Genomic DNA, 21,256 nt, shown 5'->3' on the forward strand with positions numbered 1-21,256 from the left:
TTAAAATATGCTCCCAAGCCACTGGACCATAGTCTGCTGGTCTGAAGAAACCTGAGATGAACATGCAGATTCATTGCTGTCGCAGCATGCTGGGGAGCAGCCTTGGGAGGCCTGCTGGGCAAAGCCCTCTACTTTTCATGCAGAGGGGAAAAGATCCTGCCACCAAGCAAGGTCTCAGAGGGGACTATGTAGACAGCTCCCTCCTAGCCCAGCAGGATGCAGATCTCTTTGGAAAGGTTCAGCGACTAAAAATATTTGTCTGTGCTGCTTCTGGGATTCATTTGGAGCATGGTTAAAATATTTCATTCTGGATTCAGAAAGGGAATTTTTGTGCTTGAGCATGCAACTCTGCAGAACTGTGCTAACGCTCAGCCAATCCAGCTAAGAGCTTACCCGGGTCAGCAGGCAGAGCAGCCAGTTAGTGATATGCCTTTCTAGGCATACAGCTCACATGCATGCTTTTCTCCAGAGGAACTGGCATGTCCTAACCACAAGCACCCTATCAGAACATGAACTTATCAACTGCATTGCTTCTGCACCATTCCCTGTGGCCTGGGCGTGCACTGCCACGTTGAGATGAGGCCACGTCTGCCCTTCCCCAAAGCTTGGCCAGATGTTCTGTTCCCATATCCTAGCAGCTCTGAGCATATCAAAGGCTGGTGCCATTTATCCTTCCATTTGCCCTCTGTTCTCAAGAATATCAAAGGGAAGGAGAGGTGTGTCCTTCTGTCAAGTCCTGCAGCTGCCAGTGATGTTCACAAGCCCTCGTCATCTGAATCCAAATGCAGCCAGAGCAGCTGCTTCTCCAGCCCTGAAGAGAGCCAAGCTCCTTGTCCGCTCAGCCCAACACCCCCAGGACTAAGCGCTGTACAGCTCAGCCCAAGCCACTCCCTGCCATCCCCCACGCCTGCCTTTATTCTGCTTATGCAAATCTATTAAAAACTTCCCATACGCAGGGAGACGCATTATGCAGGGAATGTAACAACACTGGTCCCTGAACTGCATGAAGAATGAAGGTTGTGGCTAAAGGAGAGGCTACGTGATGGAATTGGTTGGTTTACACCCATCACTGAATGGTTCGTGTTTGCCAAGCTGCTGTGTTAGATCTGGTGAGACAGGAATGTAAATTGTGGCTCTCTTGTACAGTTGCATAAACTTGTAGTAATGTCATTTTTAGATTAACATTTACATTGAAGAGAACACTAGAAGGCTTCATTGTTTACATGCACTATGGAAATAGATTTAAATTTTTGGTTTACACACATTTATTTACAAGGCATTTACTGATTACAAACCAATATACATCACTCGTTTACATGCATAATGTAAACTATGGAGATTTTGTATTTTTTGCCATGCAATGCTGTACGGATTTCCATTGCTCATTCCACACAGAGGCAACAGCCTCCTTTCATCTCAGCTCCCTCTGTCCTTCAATTGCTGCGTTGCCTCTCCTAAAAAAGCCTTGCCTCTGACTGGAAAACATAAAAGTTGATGTCCCCTTTAAACAGATAGCATAAAAACCTAATAGGAAAACCTTGTCAGCAGAACTTCAGCATGACTAAAAAAGCCAAAGCAAAGATTAAAAAGCCTAACAGTGCCTATCAACTTGTACCAGTGCAAAGCATCACCTTAATCCTGTTTGAGAAGAACCTTCATGGTGCTTTTTTGGATGCTTCAGGCATCCAAACAACTGGAACAGGACTGAAAACTTGCCTGGAAAGGTGTGTAAGAGAGGAATGCATGCATGTTTTACATGCACCCACGTTTTACAGTTTGTCTCAGTCAGTAGCACCCAGGTCTCAGCATCCACCTTTGTTTTGAACAAGCATGAGCCTTCCCCCAGAAAAGCTGCAATCCTACTGCTCGTCTTGGCTGTGCCTCCCTTGCCCAGCGGTGCTGGGGAAATTTTTTTTTTTTTTCCTTTATCCTAAGATGCTAAAAGCTGAGCCCAGGGGAAGTCAGACCTGAACCCTGGGGAATTTTAAGATTTCAGAGTCTCAGACTGAACAATAAGGACAGCCAGGTTTTTTTTGGTTTTTTCCTCCTTCCCAAGGACATAAAAACTACTTGCAAATTCAACATAAATTGAATGAGCAAGTTGAAGAGCAAACAGCTAAACAAAATACCCTCAAAATCAAAATGTTCCCCTTTTGACATTTTTTAAGTGGCATTGGTTGACTTTGTGTTTTGAGATGAACTTTTATGCCTTAAAAATTGCAAAAAAAAAGTATTTCACTGGATTAATAAAATTAAAACAAACAGCAAAGCTTAAATCTTTCACTGAGCCTAAAATGAAATGTTTTGATTTTTTCATTTTACTGAAAAGTTGAACAAACATCCATTTCAGATCAACCCATTTTTAATGTTACTTTTGTTCCGTACAACCAGTGAACCACAAAATCAATTATTTGTACAACTCTAGTGATCAGTAGATTAAATTCAATGCAATAGAGAGACAGCAAAAGGAGTCAATGAGGAGTGGAGAGGTGGGAGAAGAAGAATGGACTGAAAAAATGGTGGAAGCAGCTCCAGTAGATCTTGTCTCTGCAAAAACTTAGCATGCATTTTCACAGCCACTTTAATACAACTTTAATCCAAATTGCTGCTGAAAACAGGAGTCTCACCAGTCCCCTCAGTCTCATTCCCGCCTCCATCCACACAGTCCTGTCCTTTACTATCACCTGACCACACAATGAACAAGACCGGAAAAGTGATCTTGTTGAAATTTTTTTTTTTGTTTTCTTTTTTCTTGCAAGATTACTTTTCTGCCAGATTAGTTCTTCAATTGTGGAAATCACAGGATTGCATGAAACCTGCCTGGAAGGTCTGGTGAGGAAAGGCAAAACTTCCGTAATAGAAGCTGCTAAAAACAATCATAAAAACCTCACATTCCCTAGCCAGGATGTCCAAGTCCAGTGCCTGAATGCAGGAGTTGCATTCTGCTTTCACTTAGAAATAGTAAAAGCCCATAATGGTCCCATACAGACAGGCAGGGCAAGCAGCCTTATAAACCGTGGTGCTGTGTATGCAGGTCCTGGGGCAGTGGGCAATGCTGGATATGTTAGAACAGATTCTCCAGCCAATAAATTGGTGAACATTCCTTGAAGTCAAGAGCTTCACATATTTATGTCACAAAGAATCTGGCTTATCATTTTTAATTTGTGGTGCCATAGAACTTTGAAAGTTTTGTGAGACCACGTTTTTTTTTCTCCTTTTTCTATTTTTTTTTTCCTCTAATGGAAAATGTAAACAGCAGAACAGCATATACATTTCTAAGTCAATTGTAGCCTGTGCTACGTGCACAGCAAAGATCCTCGTTTCATTATAATTCTCTTCCTCTTTGTTGAGGGAATGACACATTTAGAGAGCAAGTAGCTGCTCAAATTTGTGAGTTTTCTAGGACTAAATAAAAATCTCTGGTGTGGTCAAATGCATTCAGTAGTGCAAATCCCTTTATGAGCACCCAGTTTGGTGTCCACTCTGAACCGGAGAAACAGGGAAATCACAGAAATGTTCCTTAGATGAGACCCTGGGAGTCCCTAATCCAACCTCCTACTTGAAGCAGGACTATCACCAGCTCTTGAGCACATCAGCTGTGGCTTTGTTCAGTCAAGCCTTGAAAACCACCAAGGATGGAGGTACTCCTGACCTCTGTGTTGACCTGTCCCAGATTGGCACCACCCTCCTGATGAAACAATTTTTTGGGGGAGGAAAAAAAATCAGCTTTTTTTCCGTGGGCACCATCCCAACCAATTTATAGCTAGCTTGTGCAGCCAGTTACTCACAACCTTTCCTGTCTCAGGAGCTGTATTTCCTTTTTATATATCCAGGGACCTTACTGTAACAAGTGTGCGTAAGCAATCAGTTTTGTCCTGTCACTCTGCAGGCGGAGGGATGGGACAGGACTGGCTAGTTTGTTGTCACATCCCCCACTAAGTTTTGAATCTGTTGGTGCATTTTAACCAGACTTGGCAGACATCTCAGAAGTATTCTGTATTTGCAGGCTTCATGAAATTAGGCAGCCTCTAAATGGTCCCGCTGCAGGAGAAGTTGCAAGGTGAGCAGATCTCCCTTTTATACCCCAGGGTTTCCCTGCTCTCTTACATAGAAAGCCAGATTTCCCTGTCCTCACTGTCATTTCAGAAAATGGAATTAAACTCCCACATGTGGAAAATCCACATTTCTTCTTGCACATGCACATTCCCCTTCCAGCCCCATGTGATCATCCACTTTATATTGCTGTCGTCCCTTATGTCCAAACATCTTGCAGCATTTAATTAAGTCTGCCCAGCAATGCAGAGCAGACAAATGCTGTCATCTCCCATTCTGTGGGGTGGGGGGAGGGAACTGAGGCACAGAGAAGTGGGCTTACCCACAGGCACACCATGAGCCTGGGGCAAGAATATAGATACTGCCTGCATTACCTCTCTGCCAGTCTAACTGTGAGTCCCTCTTTCCAAGGCGGTATGTACTGTCCCTGCTTTGCTGTAGGAAAACCAGCAGTGGCAGCCTGTCTACCCGGCTGGATGAGACCGTCTCACCGCTTCCCTCTTTGCCTCCCATGTCTCACCTCTGGCATTGAACAACAAAGTCTCATTTTTCCTAGAAAAGACTCATTTTTCTAGAACTTGCTTAAACTGAGCATCATCATTAGTGAAATGCCTCTGTTTCAGTGCTTCTGCCTGGCTATTTGCATAGTGTATTCAAGTGCTCAGTCTACTGTTTCTTTTGCTTTGCCTTATAGCTAAATAATCAGTCTCTAGGAGAAGAAAAAAGGACAACACAACAATATACTTCAAAGAAGTGGACTGAGGCTGTTAACTACTGTCTTGTGGTAACGGGAATGTTTTCTGGTCTGAGCAGTGCCCTAGTCCCACAGCCAAGCTGAGCTTCATCTGTTTTCCAGCCTTCATGCAGTACCTAGTACCCAAGGCTCTCATGACTAGGAACAACAACAAGGATAGTGATAATGAATATTCAGACATCCCACAAACCACTCTCAGCATCTGCCATCCTATCTGCATTAGCATCAGAGTGCACAGATAATGATCAAAGCAGCATTTTCCTGCCAGAGGCCCCCCTAAACCAGCCTTATTAGTATGAATAGATGCTGATTAATGTGCTCCCTTAATGCAATTGTATCTACCCCTACTGTCCGTGATTTAATATAAAACATCTCTCCCTTTGCTTGCCTTCCTACTATCGCATGCAAGGTGCAAACCTTGACTGAGGGTACCAGGAAAATCAGTGGTTCAAGTTTTGCAAGAGAGAGGCCTAAAATCTGCTAAAATGCAATACACAGAAGAAGGGAATGAGCCTTTGGAGACTGTAACAGCGAACTGCCTTTCTGTGCTAGGATGGCAGATTGGGATTCAGGCATCCTACGAAGAGGTATAGGCAGCTATGCTATTCTACAGTGACTGTGTTTATGCAGTGTATAAAATAGTCTTGCTCACTAAAACAGGCTCTTTGATTTCTGCTGACGGACTTCTGGACTTCAGCTGTGATGGAAGGAGGAGTGTTGCATATTTTAGTTTGGTGCTGCTTCCTTTTTAATATCGCCTGTAAAAATGAGAAAATGCTTTTTGCCTTATGCTGCTGTGTAGCACTGACAGTGGCTTTATCTCTGTGGGTTTTCAATGTAAACGGCATGGTTCTAACGCGCTGTGTCCATGCTCCCGCACAGCAAGACACTGGGGAAATCACCACTAAACAGGCAACAGCGTTTCAATTAAGGACGGGTGAGGTCCTAGCGCCTGATTTCACATTCTACTCCAAATCCTTGGTTGCTGTGGCTGGTTTGAGGTCTGCTGCCATTGGCCTTAGGAGAAGAGCAGTGGTCAGGTCAAACCTCATTCAACAAAATCACAAGTGCCCCAAGGAACTGTCTGACTGAGGGACAAAGAACAAATCAGCCAACCAAAAAAAATATGGGAGAAAAGGAACATTGAAAGAGAAGACTACACAGAAAATTCCCATGCTCCAACTCAGCTGCTTTTCTAAGGAAAGGAGTGATATCCTTAATGTAGAATACATGCCTCCCTTGGGCTAGTCTAGTACAAAGAGCAATTGAGAGACATCATTTGGGAGGAAAGAGGCTTCAGTGTTGGAATTAAACAGTTGACAAAATCCCAACAGTTTCACAGATCTCAAAGTCAATTTAAGGAGCCCACAAAATGAGATTTTCCCCCTGTGGGTTTCAGTAAAATTATATGTTCTGGAGGGTGTGTGTGCTCAGAGTCCGGCTCTTAGCTGCTAGAATTGGCTGTGGCTCCACTAATTCACTATAGCTAGACTGATTTTTACACTCCTTAAAAAATGCATGGGTCCAATTTTTAAGTGACCAGTTCTGTCAACAGGGCCAGGTATTAAAAATAAACAACCCTCCAACGTCTAGCCAGCCTCCTACCTAATGGCTCCATCTGCTCTGCTGAAGCACATGAGTTTTTCCCCTCCTCCTCAGCTGACTGCAGCTGGAGCAAAAGTTAGTCCCAGAGGGCGTGTTTCCAAAGCACTCAACTCCAAGCAACTCAAACCATGACACACATGGCTGGATTTCCCAAAGCCCTCAGCTCCCTCCTTCAGCTTAGTGCATGGTATTTGTCCATGAGATGCATCCCTGGGTCCCCTTGCAGTCTTCCCACATCTCTCTGAACTCTCTACCTATTTCTACTGGAATCTGTCTCACCTCCAGTTTCTTTTCTGAATAATGACTTCTCCAGCATTGTGACCAGCTGCAAGACCCTTCTCAGACACCCCCACACACCCATGAGCCTCTTGTGCATTGCAGAATGCTGCTGCCCATTTCCACCCATGTTGGAAGGAGGACATTGTTCTCCCCATGCTAGAAGTGTCTTTCATAAGTGCTTTGGCAATATCCATCAAAGATCCATGGAGATAAACAGATCCCTTTCCACTTCTCATGTATAGAATTAATCCTCAACGAAGATAAGCCTCCAAATTCTTAGCAGTCTCCTACAAACCAAAGGGGGATTTGTTCCTCACCCCTTAGCAGATAAAACTAGAAATCGCACGCTTCACATACAAGGAAGATTTTAGCTCCTTTATAAAGGTTGGGACAGCAAAGCTGACGCGCAGGCTGCCTGCTCTGGGTGTGAATTCCCCATCACGGGAAACCTTGCAGGAGAGGTTGCCCACAAACCTCTGTCAGCTGTGACACAGGTATGTCTGAGTCTGCCTTGGGGAAGAGGCGTGGATTAAATGACCTCTCAAGGTCCTTCCAGACCCGTTTCTCCATGATTCTTAGAGACAGGATCCCAGGCTTGATGGATCTCTGGCCTGACCTACAGTGACAGTTCTTAGATGTGTCTGAATACATACATTGCATGCATTTCTCTCCCACTACAGCCCCTGTAGACTGCTGCAGTAGCATTCAGGGCTGAATAGCTCTTTAGCAAAGGGCAGAGCCACTGCCAGGGGCATTGCGTGAGACAGAGATTTGCAGTCTTGATCAGAGTGTATGTTGTCAGGCAGGGCAGGCAGAGAGCTGGGGAAATCCACAACCAGGAAGAAAGTCTTTTTGAAAAAGACATGTTTTCTCTGCTCCTCTGTGCAAGCAAAGACGGTGAGACATCCTTAGTGGAAGCGTGGCAGCATAATTTCCAGTTTTTGGGGCTGTCTTCCCCCCTGAGCTGTTTTGAATGAAGAGGACAAGCCAGGACAATATCTTCAACCCATGCTAACCTGCCCTTGCTCTGAGGGCTGGTGCAAAGGGAGGGGATGCCGCACTCCCTGGAGGCCGTGGGACAGGCACAACTCATTTTTCTTCCCCACACATAGATGATGTCTCACACGTCGCTGTTACTCTGCAAGTGCTTTTGGCTCTCTGCTCATGGGCGAACACTGCCTGCACACATGTGGTTTCTCTGCTCCCCCCATCCCCCAGTCGTCGTGTATGTTACCTGCGTGCATGTTGCCAGTAGGCTATTCACTAGTACTTTCCTACCTACTAGTTTACATGGTTGTGTTCGCAAGAGTCTTTCTGAAATACAACAGGACTATATAATTATGTAAATGCACACATGTCTATGAGAGTTTTTCAGTCTCTTTGGGTTTTAGTGCAAATCTCATGACACTTGCTGGCTTATTCCCCTTCACTCTGAAGCGCTTGCTGCTTTAATAGGAGGCTCATATGAGCACCCCAGCTTTTCCTGTTAAAATGAAAAAAGAAAAGTGTGTTTCTGGATATCACAGCTGGCAAGAAGAGCTTGAAACAGGCAACAACAAAGGCTTCAAAACCTAGAAGGTAAAGGAAAATACAAATTCTGCCTATTCTCTGTAGTTTTTTTACTTGGAAGACTTTTACACCAAGATCACAGTTCTGGGGCCAAGTCTGACTCAGACATGGAGATAATCTGTGGTAGGCAGTACACAGCTAAGGCTTATGTATAGCAGTGTGAGAACTGCCATACCGATGTCTTGACATCTTTATGTCTGTTCTTGCCCATGTGAACCTTAAGCTATTGGCAGTTCACATGTCTGACTTTGGTACAGAGGCTTGGTCTGCTCATAGATACATTGATTTGAAAAACATGCTTGTGAACCTGCTTATGAACTTGTCTGTCGCTGCAAATGAAGTACACCCAGACCCTTGGTCCCTTTTTATCTCGATCTAAGTTGTGCACATTGCCATGGTACCACAGTGCCTTCATCTCACTATCAGAGCATTATATCTGAGTCTCTAGCAATTTGCACTGCCAGCTGAGGACCATGAAGAACCAAAGAAGCGTTTCCAGGTGGAACGGGAACAATGATGCGTCACCCCATTGACTACGAGCCTTGAGCCCATGGGAACTGCCTGAGTTCCCAGCACCTAAAAACTTATGCAAGCTACAGGTGCTGTAGGAAACCAACATACCTGTATATTTTATATCTGGTTGTAAATCCTTGACGATGTCTTTCCACAAAGGATAAGTAGCTCCGCGAGTGGTGGAAAGGCCCCCTGTCTGAAATAAGCCAATCAAATTCCTTGGAGACATGTTGGTTGGTAGCAGCTGGGTCCTGGTGGGAGGGCTGTACTAGTATATGGTCCCATATAAACAGGAGGTAGAGGAACTCAACAAGCCTCCAGTTCATGCTTTTCTGTCTGCCTTTTTCCTCTCATTCTTGCTCCATTCTGTGGAGTCCTGTTGAAAAAGAGAGGGAAGAGGAAGAAGGAAAGAGAGAGAGAGAAATGGAGGAGAAAAGAGAGAGGAGGGAGAGAAAAAGAGAGTTTTAAAATGGGAATTGTTTTGATCCTTTGACAACTGTCTCTCAGGGTGAAAACAGACATGGAAAATCAAGTTTTAAAAGACTTCAGTCTGCCTGTGTTACAGCTTAGAGTATTTGGCAGCGTTTTATTCATGTACCTAAGTGGTGCCTTTAACATCCTGAGCATATATCACCTTTGAAATAACCAGGTCCTGACCTGAGACATCTCACCCCAGCTTTTCCACCACTTCCCTCATGAAGCTCTCCGCAGTGCCACAAAGGCAAGCAAAGGTTGGGCGCAGAAGGTGGCTGCACCCTAGGCTACAATTACCCCATTATTGTCCCTTTAATGCTGTGCCAGAGAAATGTGTCTTCTGCTTTCATGTCTCTCTGATGATCTGTAATCCATACTCCATGCAACCTGAGCAATCTATAAAGACCCAGCTCTTACTTTAAAGTGTTGCCAAAAAAGAAATAAAACAAAATAATTATCCAGGCGTCAGTGATGAGCACATGCGGACACACGGACACACACACACACACACACGACTCTGAAAACCTGCCAAACTTTGAAAGATAAAAATCACCTCAACCTGCTTTCCTGCCTGGGTGTTTGGGAGGTGTGTGTCTGGTGGAGGGGGTGAGGTTCTGTTGCTATTTTGATTACAGTAGGACCTCAAGGCTCTTTCCAAGATCAAGACTCTGCACGGCGACATACTGAACATGCATATTCAGTGTCAGAGATTTACTAGGGAGCTTAAGGAGATGCTTCACACCACCTGGTGCAGGGCATGCTGTTGCTCACACGATGGGAGAGTGGCTGTCCTGCTGCACCCCCTCGTCAAACGATGGCTATGGACAGCCCTGCTATGAGCCAGGTCCTCTCCCCGATGTGTTTAACGGCTAAACAGGCAAGACATATGATGAGTGGGAAGGGAAACAGAGGGGTGAAATGCCTTGCCAAAGGTTGCACAGCAAGCCACAGATACAGCTGGAAGAGAGCCCTCGCCTCCTGACTCCCATTTCCAGTGTTTCAGCCATTAGATCATCCGCCTCCGCAGTCATGCTGTTGGCACGATGCCTCTCTCCGAACGAAGCCATGTGCTCCGTTGGTGGAAGGTAAGCGGCTTGCTTAGCTGGCACCCTGCGCCTGGCATGGAACCCCTCCCCTTCTGCTTCCTAAGCACAATGTGGCTGCAACAGCAGCCCAGCGTGCAACGGTTGTGCTCCTCATCGCTGGGAGTTACTGATGCTGCTCTGAAAAAGTCCTCTCCACACGCAGGACGTGTTCCTCCTCCTGCCCACCTCCTGTCCATCTGGCTGCTTTGCGGAGTTTTGTGGGGGATGTGCCAAAACGGAGGGCATGCCCAGGTAGGCAGAGCAAACTTGAGGCTGCATCCCCCGCTCTGGGAGCACAAACCTGGCTAAAAGTTGTCCTCAGGACAGGCGATACCCACCTACATCTGCAGAACATAGAGCAGAGAGACTGTAGCTACTCTTTAAAGGAGGAGAAATTAGGCTATGCAGAGGTCTGCCACTGTGAGATTTAGTGTCAGGGTTATTTGTACATCCCCAGAAACCCTTCTGGTTTTGAGTTTGAGTCCACCATAAGTACTCTGAAAGTCTGTAATTCCCACAGAGTAAGGGTTTTGCTAAGGGTGTAGGAGAGGCCAAGCCGAGGTGTGCTAGGGGTGCCATGCACATTTGCAGCACTGCGTGTGAACATGAGACCTTGGCTGGTGTGAGCAGCATAGCATAGACCAGAGGGCATCAGCATTTGTGGCCAGTGTGGCCATATCCTCAGCTCCAGGAGCCTTCACCAGAAGCATGACAAAGCTGCAGCCCATGGCAGCGAGCGTGCATGTCTTCTGCGCGGGCAGATTGAACCCTGGAGTGCGACGGGGAGCACAAGTGCCAAGTGTGTGTGCACACTGGAGTGTGTGGGAGTCTGCACGTGTGCACAGCATGTGCTTGTGGAGCTGCAGTGAGCTCAGCAGCACTTGGCAAAACAGAGTTGTGTAAGTCTGGTTAAAAATGACAGCTAGCTGTTGCATTACATGAAGAAATGAAAAAAATTAAGTACAGGAAAGTCAAAGAATGTTTGCTTTTTCTGTTGGGCACATACAAACTTCTTTCCAATTGCAGATAGAATATTACTGTTATTAAACCTAATGGTACCTGTAGCTCCTGACTGAGGAGCTTGTTCCTGTTCTGGAGGCATGTGTTTAATATTAGCCTTCACCACTGACTCTTACTTCACCCATAAATGTGGCAGTTCTCGGTGCTTTCGTCCCTCGCCTCTCAGAAAGGAGTGTTTCTATTTTACCTTACAGAACTGGGCTTTGGGGAGTTTCTAGCCCCACATTGAGGGGAATACAGTCTATTCCAAGTGGGCTACAGTACAGCTTTGTACTGTACACAGTGTTCATGAACTCCAGGTGATTACTGGGAAATGCTCCCAGCTACATCCCACCCTCGGCATTTCCAAATTCCAGTTCAGGAGTTCATCTCTCCTGCTTCTCCATCCAGGTTGCTTCTCTGCCTTGCTGCTCTTTGCATATCTACACCATCCCATCACAGTAAGCAGCTGCAAACTCAGCATATTTGCCATTAGATGGGTATGCAGATTTGCTGATGATAACGATCGGTTGTTCTGTACACATTGTCCAAACTCGCTTGGTTGTCTGTTCATTAAACTCATCCATAACTACTTCCTTCATCAGCCAGCCTGGATCAGTTTTCCTTTAAACATTTCACTTTCTATTGAATTTCTATTGCAAAGAGAGGAAGGGAGCTTTTACATACCAAAGTGGAGTGATAGCTCACCTCCAGTTCCCAGCACAGTGCAAGTGTGAACTTAAATGAGAAGAGCCAAAAGAAATGGGTTTCAAAGAAATCCCAGTGTGTCCTCCCACATGCAAGCATCATACATTGGGGAAATATCAGCTTATAAATTCCCCCCACGCATCTCTTCATCTTCCCTTCCTTTCCTTTTAGGTCAAAGTTAGAGTCAGGATGATTAGAGTTGTGATGGGTCTTAACCAAGGGTTAAGACATGGGGAGAACATGCCTTGAGATCACTAGAAGAAATGGACGCATCTCCAGCCTGGTAGCTGGTTGTGAGTACCAGTGCTGAGAGGTACCAATGGAAGATGGTAGAGTGCAATTGGGTCTAGACAACTATCACACCATCAACTTTAATTTTTTAGTAGTATCTTTTTCCTCCCTGTAGCTGCTGTAGAGATGTTGTTTTGCATTAAAAATTAATACACACCACGGGGCTGGTCCCCATGGAAGCTATAAAGCTTACTAAAGTGGGATTATTTTGTGTCTAAGGCAATATTGTGAGGTGCATTCAATCTAACTCCTAACAAGTTTGAATCTGAAATTAATTTCTTAGGTGTCTTTATGGGGCTCCACTGATGTAAGATATGTTCTGGGGATTTTGCAAAAAGTACAGGGGAAGAAGGGGCAGGGAGGCCATGTCTCCAAGTATATAGCCCTTGGGTAGGAGACCCAAGACTAACTAAAAGCTAAATCTGGCACAGAAGTAATCTCTGCACTAAAGGGGAGGCTTGGGGGAGTCAGACTCCGGGTTTTGATCCAGGAATCCTGCATTCTGCTCAACTCTGCCCCAGACACCCTCTATGATCTTGGGCAGTGCCCTTACATGCTTTTTTGCCTCACTTTCCAATTATCAGCATGGAGACACAACAGTATTTGTTTGACTACTTGGACCATGAACTTGTTGGAGATGCCATCATCTGAGTATAGCACCTAGCAAAACGCAGTCCTGCTGCCCACATGGCTCACTAGATGTTGCTGTCCTATAAGCAATGAATGACAACCATCTCATGGTGTCAGCAAGCTTTGTAATGCAACAGTTAAAAAAAAAAAAAAAATCCAAGCTACAAAGGCCATTTCCACTCAGGAGCACTACAAAGCAATACAGTGATCTGGGTCCTTCTGATTCATCTCAACGAACATGATCATGCAGTTGACACATCTGTTAATAAACATGATCGGTGGGTGAGCTAGGACATAGGCTAGAGTACAGTAAATAAGTACTGGGAGAAGAACATATTAGATGTGCTGATTCTGAGTCACGTTACAGTTTCCAGCATTGTCCGTCACGAAGGCACATCCATCAGTGCAAATGGAGATTTCTGTTACAACCCCCTTTAGTTTGTTAGGCGGTTTAAGATGGCCTTATTCTAAGCTGAATTCAGCCTGGAACATTAAATGTTCCTTGTCTTATGACTCTTCAGGATTCTTGGTGGAAAAATGGGCAAGTACTTTCTGTAAAGTGCAAGTTGTATTTGAATGTACACTTAATTTCATCATGATTGATATCTGTGTGTTAATTATATTCTATTTTAGGCAATACCTTTGCTGTCACAAGGCAGTGCCTTTTATCCAAGGAGTTCAAATTGAATTAGAGACATTAATTAAAGCTCTCAGCACTCTAGTAAGGCAGGCAAGTGCTGTTACTCCCATTGTTTCTTGAAATAAGAAGAAAGGAATAAAGCTGGGTGTCTACTTAGCCACTTAAAAGATAATTTTTATACAGTGGGATAGCTCAGAATGATAGATTTTGCACAAAATGATACTGCAAGGTCTGTTTTATTACAGGGAGGCTGTGTAGCCCCAGATCACTGCTATAAACGTGAAAGCAGAATGCAGGAAATCTGATGCTCCATCGCTTGCTGTAAACACTCCACTACTCCTCTGCCTCCTGGGATTTTCTACCTTTCTTCTAACCCCTGTACCTTTCATTTATCCCTTCTATTAGATTCAAATTGGTCTTGCACACATCCCTTCTGTTTTCTCATGCTCATTGTTGTAAACTATTTCCATCAGAAATGCAGACTCAGGAAAGAGAAATTACTGAACACGTTATTTGCAGTAAAGAAATAAGTCCCCTATCTCTTTAAGCTTCATGCACCAATAATTTTTTGTTGTGTCCCACATTTGGTTCTTGGCAGGTTGAGAGAGGTTTCTGCCTGCTGCCATTTACCAGAGGGAAGAGGCTAACAATTGCTATTTGTATCTGAAACACTTCTGTTCTGCAGCAACTTCACACACTGCTTTAGGATGCTGATAAATTAGAAAAAGACTAAAGTGTCAAGGGAGAGATGAAACAACTTATGTTAGTTTAGAGCTCGACCCTGTAAAGTGATGAACGTCTGACCTCATTTCAGCAAACAGCTTAAGAGTATCCTTAATTTTAAGTATGGGAGACACTCTCCTAGATTTTATTCAACTATCCCTGCTTTAAGTTAACTGTACACTCACATTCCTGCCAGACAGGTAACTACTGCCCTACACCTTCAGGATTTAACTCGTGTTAAGTTGCTGGGTGCAACTGGAGCAATAACATTTATGTCCTGCACCTAATTCAGAGACGGCTCATGAAAGTGCTGGAAGGTAGTTACTGCCCGTGAAGCAGCTTTAGCTGTCCTTTGGAAACGCTGGCCAGCAATCCAACCAAGCTGAGGACATCTTTTGTGTGTCAGTGCCAGGGGAAAACAGGGAACATGGATGGAAAGGAATGGGGAATCCAATCTGTTGGGGGTTGTTAAGTCATATGAACTTCTGTGGATAAACCTGAGCCCTGGGAAAACAGAATTTGGCTATTTCTGCCCTAGATGTCTTTATAGCTCAAACTACAGAGGCTGATATCTGACTAGAGTCAGGGATGGAGCTGCAATTCAGCAGTGGCTCTGACTTTCTGGATGACTGTGGCATGCAACATCCTAAAATCCCAAATAGTTACAAAGCTATTGCTTTATGGAAGTAGGATTTCTCCATTTCAGGCAGTGATGGGTGAATCCCTCCGCAAACCTTGGTAATTCTGCACTGATCAGTGTCTAAATTTGTGCTTATTCTTTAACCATTTCAGTTTAAAACAGGCATCAGTGGTTAGACCTGGGGGATATTCATCAGCTGAAACATTTTTGGCTCAGGAAAGGCAAGGAAGGAGGATGAGAAATACCTCTCAAAAAATACCAACACAGTCCATGAATTCACTTCACTTTTGCCAAATTGTTCATGCTGAAAAAAATAATGATTGGGAGATGTCAGTGTTTTGGTTGTGAGAGCACCAAGGGGAAACATTTCCAAATCTCTATTTGAAACTACTAGAGCTTTTTCTTTTTCTCCTTTTGATTTGTCTTTCCAGCCTCTTAAGAAAGAATAGTGATAGAAATATTTCTTTTGACCCCAAATGACTTAGAGGAGAAAAGGTGTTTTTCTTTTCAGCTTGTCAACGCTTTGCTTACAACTTGTCAGAATATTCAGTGATCCAAAAACACCCTACAAATCCTTCGTTATTAACGCAGTTCAACCAGCAGCCTAAAGGGAGCAGGTTTTGTGCAGAAACTCTTATTACTCCCTATCTATAGCGAGGCGAGAATCACACTGGTAACAACTAGGTACCTGTTTTCAGCTTGTTTGTCCCCACGTTTCAGCTAATTATAAACTACTGGTGTTGTTATGATGAAGATGAGAGGTGGCTTGAAACTGAAGAACTGTGGCAGGAGTGCAATCTCCATCAAGTCACAACATCAGGCAGTGCTGGACAGAGGGAATTAAAATCCATTAGTCCTCAACATAAATCTACTAGCCAAGGTGAAAATGCCACCGCTCTGAAATCCGGGATCCACAGACACTTTGTTCAGGGCTCTACTTAGAAACGGGGATCCATCTCCGTGCCCAGTAGATTGGGAACTGAATTAAAAGGTTCTTCTGCATGTGCACACAGATATGTGCTGACGACTCACGTTTTGAAGACAGTCCTGCCGAACCTGAGACTGGAACGGTATTGTGCTAGGTGCTGTACAAACAGAAACCAGAAAGGCGGTCCATGCCCCAAAAAGCTTACAATCTAATTAGAAGACCAAGGACACCAGATGGTCAGGGACAGATGGGGGAACGCAAGGGAACAGTGAGATAATACCGCTCAGCGGGCTGTGGAGCAGTGGTGTCAGCACACCAGCAGCCCTACTGTTGGCAAGATTTTGATAGCTATTGTCATAAATGAGAGTTATAAATAGGGAGGCTGGATAATGAGCTAGCTTTGTAGATGTTTGTGAGGAACTCCTCTCATTTGTGAAATGGCAGAGATAGAATGAATATAGATGATAATAACAATGATAAATTGCACTTTTCTGAGCTGCTTATTAAAAAAAAAGATCTGGTGGGTAGTGAGCAGTGATTTCTATTAAACACCGCCTTGAACTTGAAATTATTCCTACTGTTATTAAATTATTGTCCAAGCTAGTCCACTTCCCCATAATTTCATTCTAAGTTACACAAAAATGCAGCTCTACCTTCTGTCTTCCTCAGTATTTATACACCTCATATCAAAGTCCAGTAATCTCTTAAGTGTTAATAGGTTTTTATCATTGCAATAGCTTTAGGAGATTGGGAAATGTTGTTTTTCCCATTTTGCAGAATGGGAATTGAGACATGGGGTAGATTAATGGCTTGTCCCAGATCATTTTATAACAGCTTCAGGAATTCAACCCAAATCTCTTAAGTCTCAGCTCAATGCTATGTCTCCTTGCAGTACCCTTCCTACGCACCTTCATGCTACTATTCCAGAATTAGCCAAGACTTGCCACAGAGCTGCTTTGAATTTTTTTGGATTGCTCATTTTATGTCAGAAAAATGCCAATTCATCAGAGGCAAAACAGTTCGTAGGAATTTGTTGATTTAAAGGGGAAAAAAAGCATTTTGATAAAGTCAGCTTTTCTTTGGAACAGAATGTGTCGAGTGTTCTGTTTGGAAAGGATTGGTTCAAGATTGTGTTTTGTTTTTCATTACATGTTGAGTAATATACATTAAAAATCAAAATGAAGTGTTTTCTTAAACAGTATGTTTTGACTGAGCTAAAATAGATTTTGTAATTTATGCATAAAAGGAAATGTTCAAATTCATTTAATACTTTTCTTGCATTTTGGAACAAGAAACACCTGCAAACCATACACAATAAACGGAACAAAAATCATAGTATTCCCTACAATTTTTACTGGAAATTTGAGAAATTTGAATAATCTGAAAACTAAGTTCAAAAAGGCCTATGTCGGAGTCCAGAAACCCTGGTTTTTGCTTTCATGCTTGTTCCATTCTGTGTGCCAGCCTTGCCTTTCTAATATATTCCATTGCAACAATTTGGACCTGTAAGCAGAGAGCTTGAAGGAAAAAGAAATCGATGCCAAAACTGCCCTGAAGAGCAATAATGTAATGTTTAATCCAAAAGGTCAACTGTTATCCCACACCTGACATTCTTTGCAATATTTTTGTTGTTCTGAAGTTCATTCCTGGGCAGGGACTTTACCGCCACAGCCACATGGAGCGATCCTGTTCCACAGAGTTTGGGAAATGCAAGCTAACACTGCTTATTCTGGTATGCTAGGAAGCTGAGGTTACCTAACGATCCTTGCAAATGATATATCATCCCGGTTTTCTTGTACCTCAGAAAGGAGCTTAGCTTTTGACCTCAGTCTTTTGTGTTCCTCAGCCCTTACTGGAAGGGTGGAAGGAGTTAAAATCCACAGGCCATTGCTTCTCCTGGTAAAGCTCCTGCTGCTTGGATAATGACAGCCCTGCCTGCCAGGATGAAAAGCACCATTTAACTCAGCCCTTCCTATGGGCACCAGGTTCTGCCACCATTCACGCTGAATGAAGCCAAGGGAACCAGGGGCAGCTGAAGAGGGGAGGGAAAAGGGACCCAGAGTTGTTGAGGGCTGCAAATTCTGGCCCTGGGCAGATCCGCCTCTCTTATCACACTGAGCAGATGGAGAATTTGCTGTGGCCGTAAAAATCTCCCTGTGAATTTAGCCACACCGGCTCCTGCAGCCACTGCCTTAGACCCCTGTGCCACAGTCCTGCCAGGCCACTCCAGACACAAGGTGAGACCTGAAGCATGGCTCAGGCTTCTGCAGAGGAACAGAGCTCTAACCAGAACCAGGATGAGGATAACTGGTCACTGGCGTGGGCTTGATACCCCTACAACTACTTGATGAATGCTGCCTGGTGACTGAGAGGTGTGTTAAACCGCTGATTTAAGTATTTAGGACAGATTCCTTTAGTGCATAGGACACTGGTCTGAGACTGAAAACACTCAGGTTCAGCTCCTTCTACGGCCCTGCCTCCCCATATAGGGGAAGTTATATGCACATTAATGCACAGGAGCTTAAATTCAGGCTAGAAATGTGGGCTAGAATGTGTAATATCCCCAAATAACACAATTTTATTGGCAGCTTCTGAAACAGAAGCCAGAAATCTTGAGTGTAGGTCTCCTGCTCTAAGCATGCATCTACACAGGCTCTGCAGTCGCAGGTTCTGCTGGAAGGTCTATTGAAGTCAATGAGCCTTGGGTTGGATCTCATTGCAAAAAGATAATCAAATATCGTATTAACTCTTAATTCAGAACAGTATATTAAATTAGAAGCTCAAATTAACCTGAAACTGCATTTATATAATAAGAAGATTTCTGTGTATCATGAAGGTGGGAGAACTCCTAGCCAAAGCCGTTCTCACCATCCTTGAATCCCAGAGCCAATCTACCTGGAGCACTGCATTTCAGCCTATTCCCTAAACCCTAAGCCTGGGATTTCTGCTGAGACAGAAGGATGTGTGGAAAATAAAGCCATGTCATACTTACCAGTATTAATCTGTCAAACACAGAGGGCTGTCACTAGCTAGACCCCAACCAATGCCAAGAACTGAAAAATCCCAGAGGATATTGAGAATCTGCACTGGCATCTCACCATCACAAATAGCCTCTTCCATCAGCGCACCAATCCTGCAACACAGATGTGCTAAAAACTGGAGGAACTCAGTCCTTGCCAGGATTAAAGTCCAAAACCACTCAGGTCTGAGCATCTCAAACATCAAAGCAGTTTGGTACCCAAGTTTAAGGCCACCTCTAGCTGTGAATTTTATTTATTTCCTTCTTTGAGATTGTTCTGCTCTGTGCTAAATCCATCTTCTGACCACCTGGAGCGTTTGAGAGTCTTGGCTGTGATGCTTCTCTGTTTAGATAGACTGTAAGTAGAGCTGGTCAAAAAATTTTGACAGAACAGTTTTTCACAGGAAAACGCAGTTCTCTTGAAATCGAAACGTTGCATGGGAACATGTCAATTTTGACAAACTTTTTTACATTTAAAATGTCAAAACAAATCATTTTGATTTTCCCTCTTCATTTCAGTTATACTGTAATGTTTCATTTTGAGGAGATAAACACATTATTTTTATGATGTTTCAATTAATTTGTTTTGACATTTTTACGTATTTTGTATTGTATTGATACATGTTTAAAATATACTATATATTGCATAAAATGTTGATGGTGTTTTATTTATTATATGTGTTATCATTATACAATGCTAAATGTTTCCTATAGCATTTTAGTGCTTCAGCACCACAGAAACAGAAGCTATTGATGGTCTCAATTTATTATTGCCTTTGAATTTTTAGGCCATAAGAGCTTTGTGGGAGCATGGTTCTCATTCAAACTGGAGCTTAAAAAAAACAACCACAAATCAAAAGGCGAGAATTTCCCAAGGAAATAGCACGCCCATTTTCCAAGCAGCTCTGTCAGCTCAATGACTGTATAGCACAGCTCCAGTCCCCTCTGCACATCAGAAAACCAAATTCTCTGCTTGTTGGGGAAAAAAAAAAAAAAAGGAAAATGCAGATTTTCCCAGAGTGGAATTTGTGTGTAATGTTTTCATGAGCATTAGGGATTTAAAAGTCTGAATACCATTGACACCCTGGGGCCTTTGGCTTCCAAACCATTTATGTACTTTTAAAAGATATATTCCACCTCCTTCTTGGAAGTCTACCTGATTATTTTTTTTCTTCTTTTAAACCATATTTTTGCTCCTCCGTGCGCAGCAGAGGGGAATTGCTACCCATGAATTTGCACCATCAAGTCTGTGTAGGTGGTCGCAAAAGTGGGTTGAAAAAAAGGACAAGGCGAGTGGCAAAAGGGAAGGAGAGAATGGCGGCATGGAGCGGAGCCTGTAATGAGGCAACTCTATTGATTCTTCATTTCATGGATGAAAATGTCCCCAACGGCTCCTGTGCATTCACTGCAGTTCGATACGAGATTGAGGGCAGCGGGTCTCGGTACCGAGGTCTGCACGCTGTAGTGCTGCCAGAGCCTGTTTGCAGGGCTGAATGGCAAGAGGACAGGGAGTCCATTTTTAATGTACGTGCAGAGAACAATATATTCAAAGGCAGGGCCATAATACAAGGCTGTGCGTGACGGTGGATGGAGCAGGAGGCAGAGCATGGCTAAGCGTGACCACCTTCGTTTCCCTTCTCCTCCATTTCATCAGGCTAAAAGAAAGTTTAAATAGGTAGCAAGGGCTGCTCCGTCCCATTGCAAGGCTGCCAGCACCCCTCGGAGAGAAGGGTTAGTCCCAAACACCACGTGGGCTTTGCAAGGGTGAGCATGGTGTTTTGTGCAATGGGAATAAAAAGGAGAAGCATCCCCAGCCTTTGGAGTTTTATTTAAAGTAGCGGGTGCCTTTTCTGTCTTCTTTTCCTCTTAAAGGGACATGCCGCTACCGCCAGGCACTGCAGTTTGAAATCTGAATTCCCCCACGCAGCTGCTCAAAGTGCACCTCTGCATGCACATTGGTTAGCTACTGTTGCTCCAGCTGGCCTGTCACTACAGATTACAGCTTTTTGCTAATAGTGAGTACTGCTGTAGTCTGAGACTTCCATTAAAAGCTGATATTTCCACCTCCCCGCCCCACAAATGGCTCCATCCCAGCCGACATTTCTGTACGCGTGGCCTCATCTCTGGGGTGGGAAAGGAGCAAAGTCCCTCAATTTGTTTCTGTGTTAGGCAACAATGGAACAAGTTGAAGGCAGAAAAAGATGTTTAAGGATGATAAATTTTGAAAACTGTGGATTATTTACTTGAAAGTTGATCTTATCCCTTGTCATCAGCACATCTGTAATATTGTAGCCCCATCCCTCTGTCAGCAACAGTACAACTGGGCACTGAATTAACTTCCCCCCC

The 21,256-nt window shown here is 44.0% G+C and overlaps 1 protein-coding gene across 1 annotated transcript in view; it reads right to left on the reverse strand.

The window, feature by feature from the left end:
- The window catches only part of BRINP1 (bone morphogenetic protein/retinoic acid inducible neural-specific 1), an 88,165-nt gene that overhangs the window by 51,233 nt on the left and 15,676 nt on the right, over window positions 1-21,256 (reverse strand). Inside the window, exon 2 of the mRNA XM_009319327.1 lies at window positions 8,882-9,149. Coding sequence (XP_009317602.1) covers window positions 8,882-9,099 — 218 coding nt within the window. The 5' untranslated portion in view covers window positions 9,100-9,149. The remainder of the gene's footprint in view (window positions 1-8,881; window positions 9,150-21,256) is intronic.

The sequence above is a fragment of the Pygoscelis adeliae genome, unplaced genomic scaffold (assembly GCF_000699105.1).
Source record: "Pygoscelis adeliae isolate BGI_AS28 unplaced genomic scaffold, ASM69910v1 Scaffold270, whole genome shotgun sequence".
NCBI classification, from domain to species: Eukaryota; Metazoa; Chordata; class Aves; order Sphenisciformes; family Spheniscidae; genus Pygoscelis; species Pygoscelis adeliae.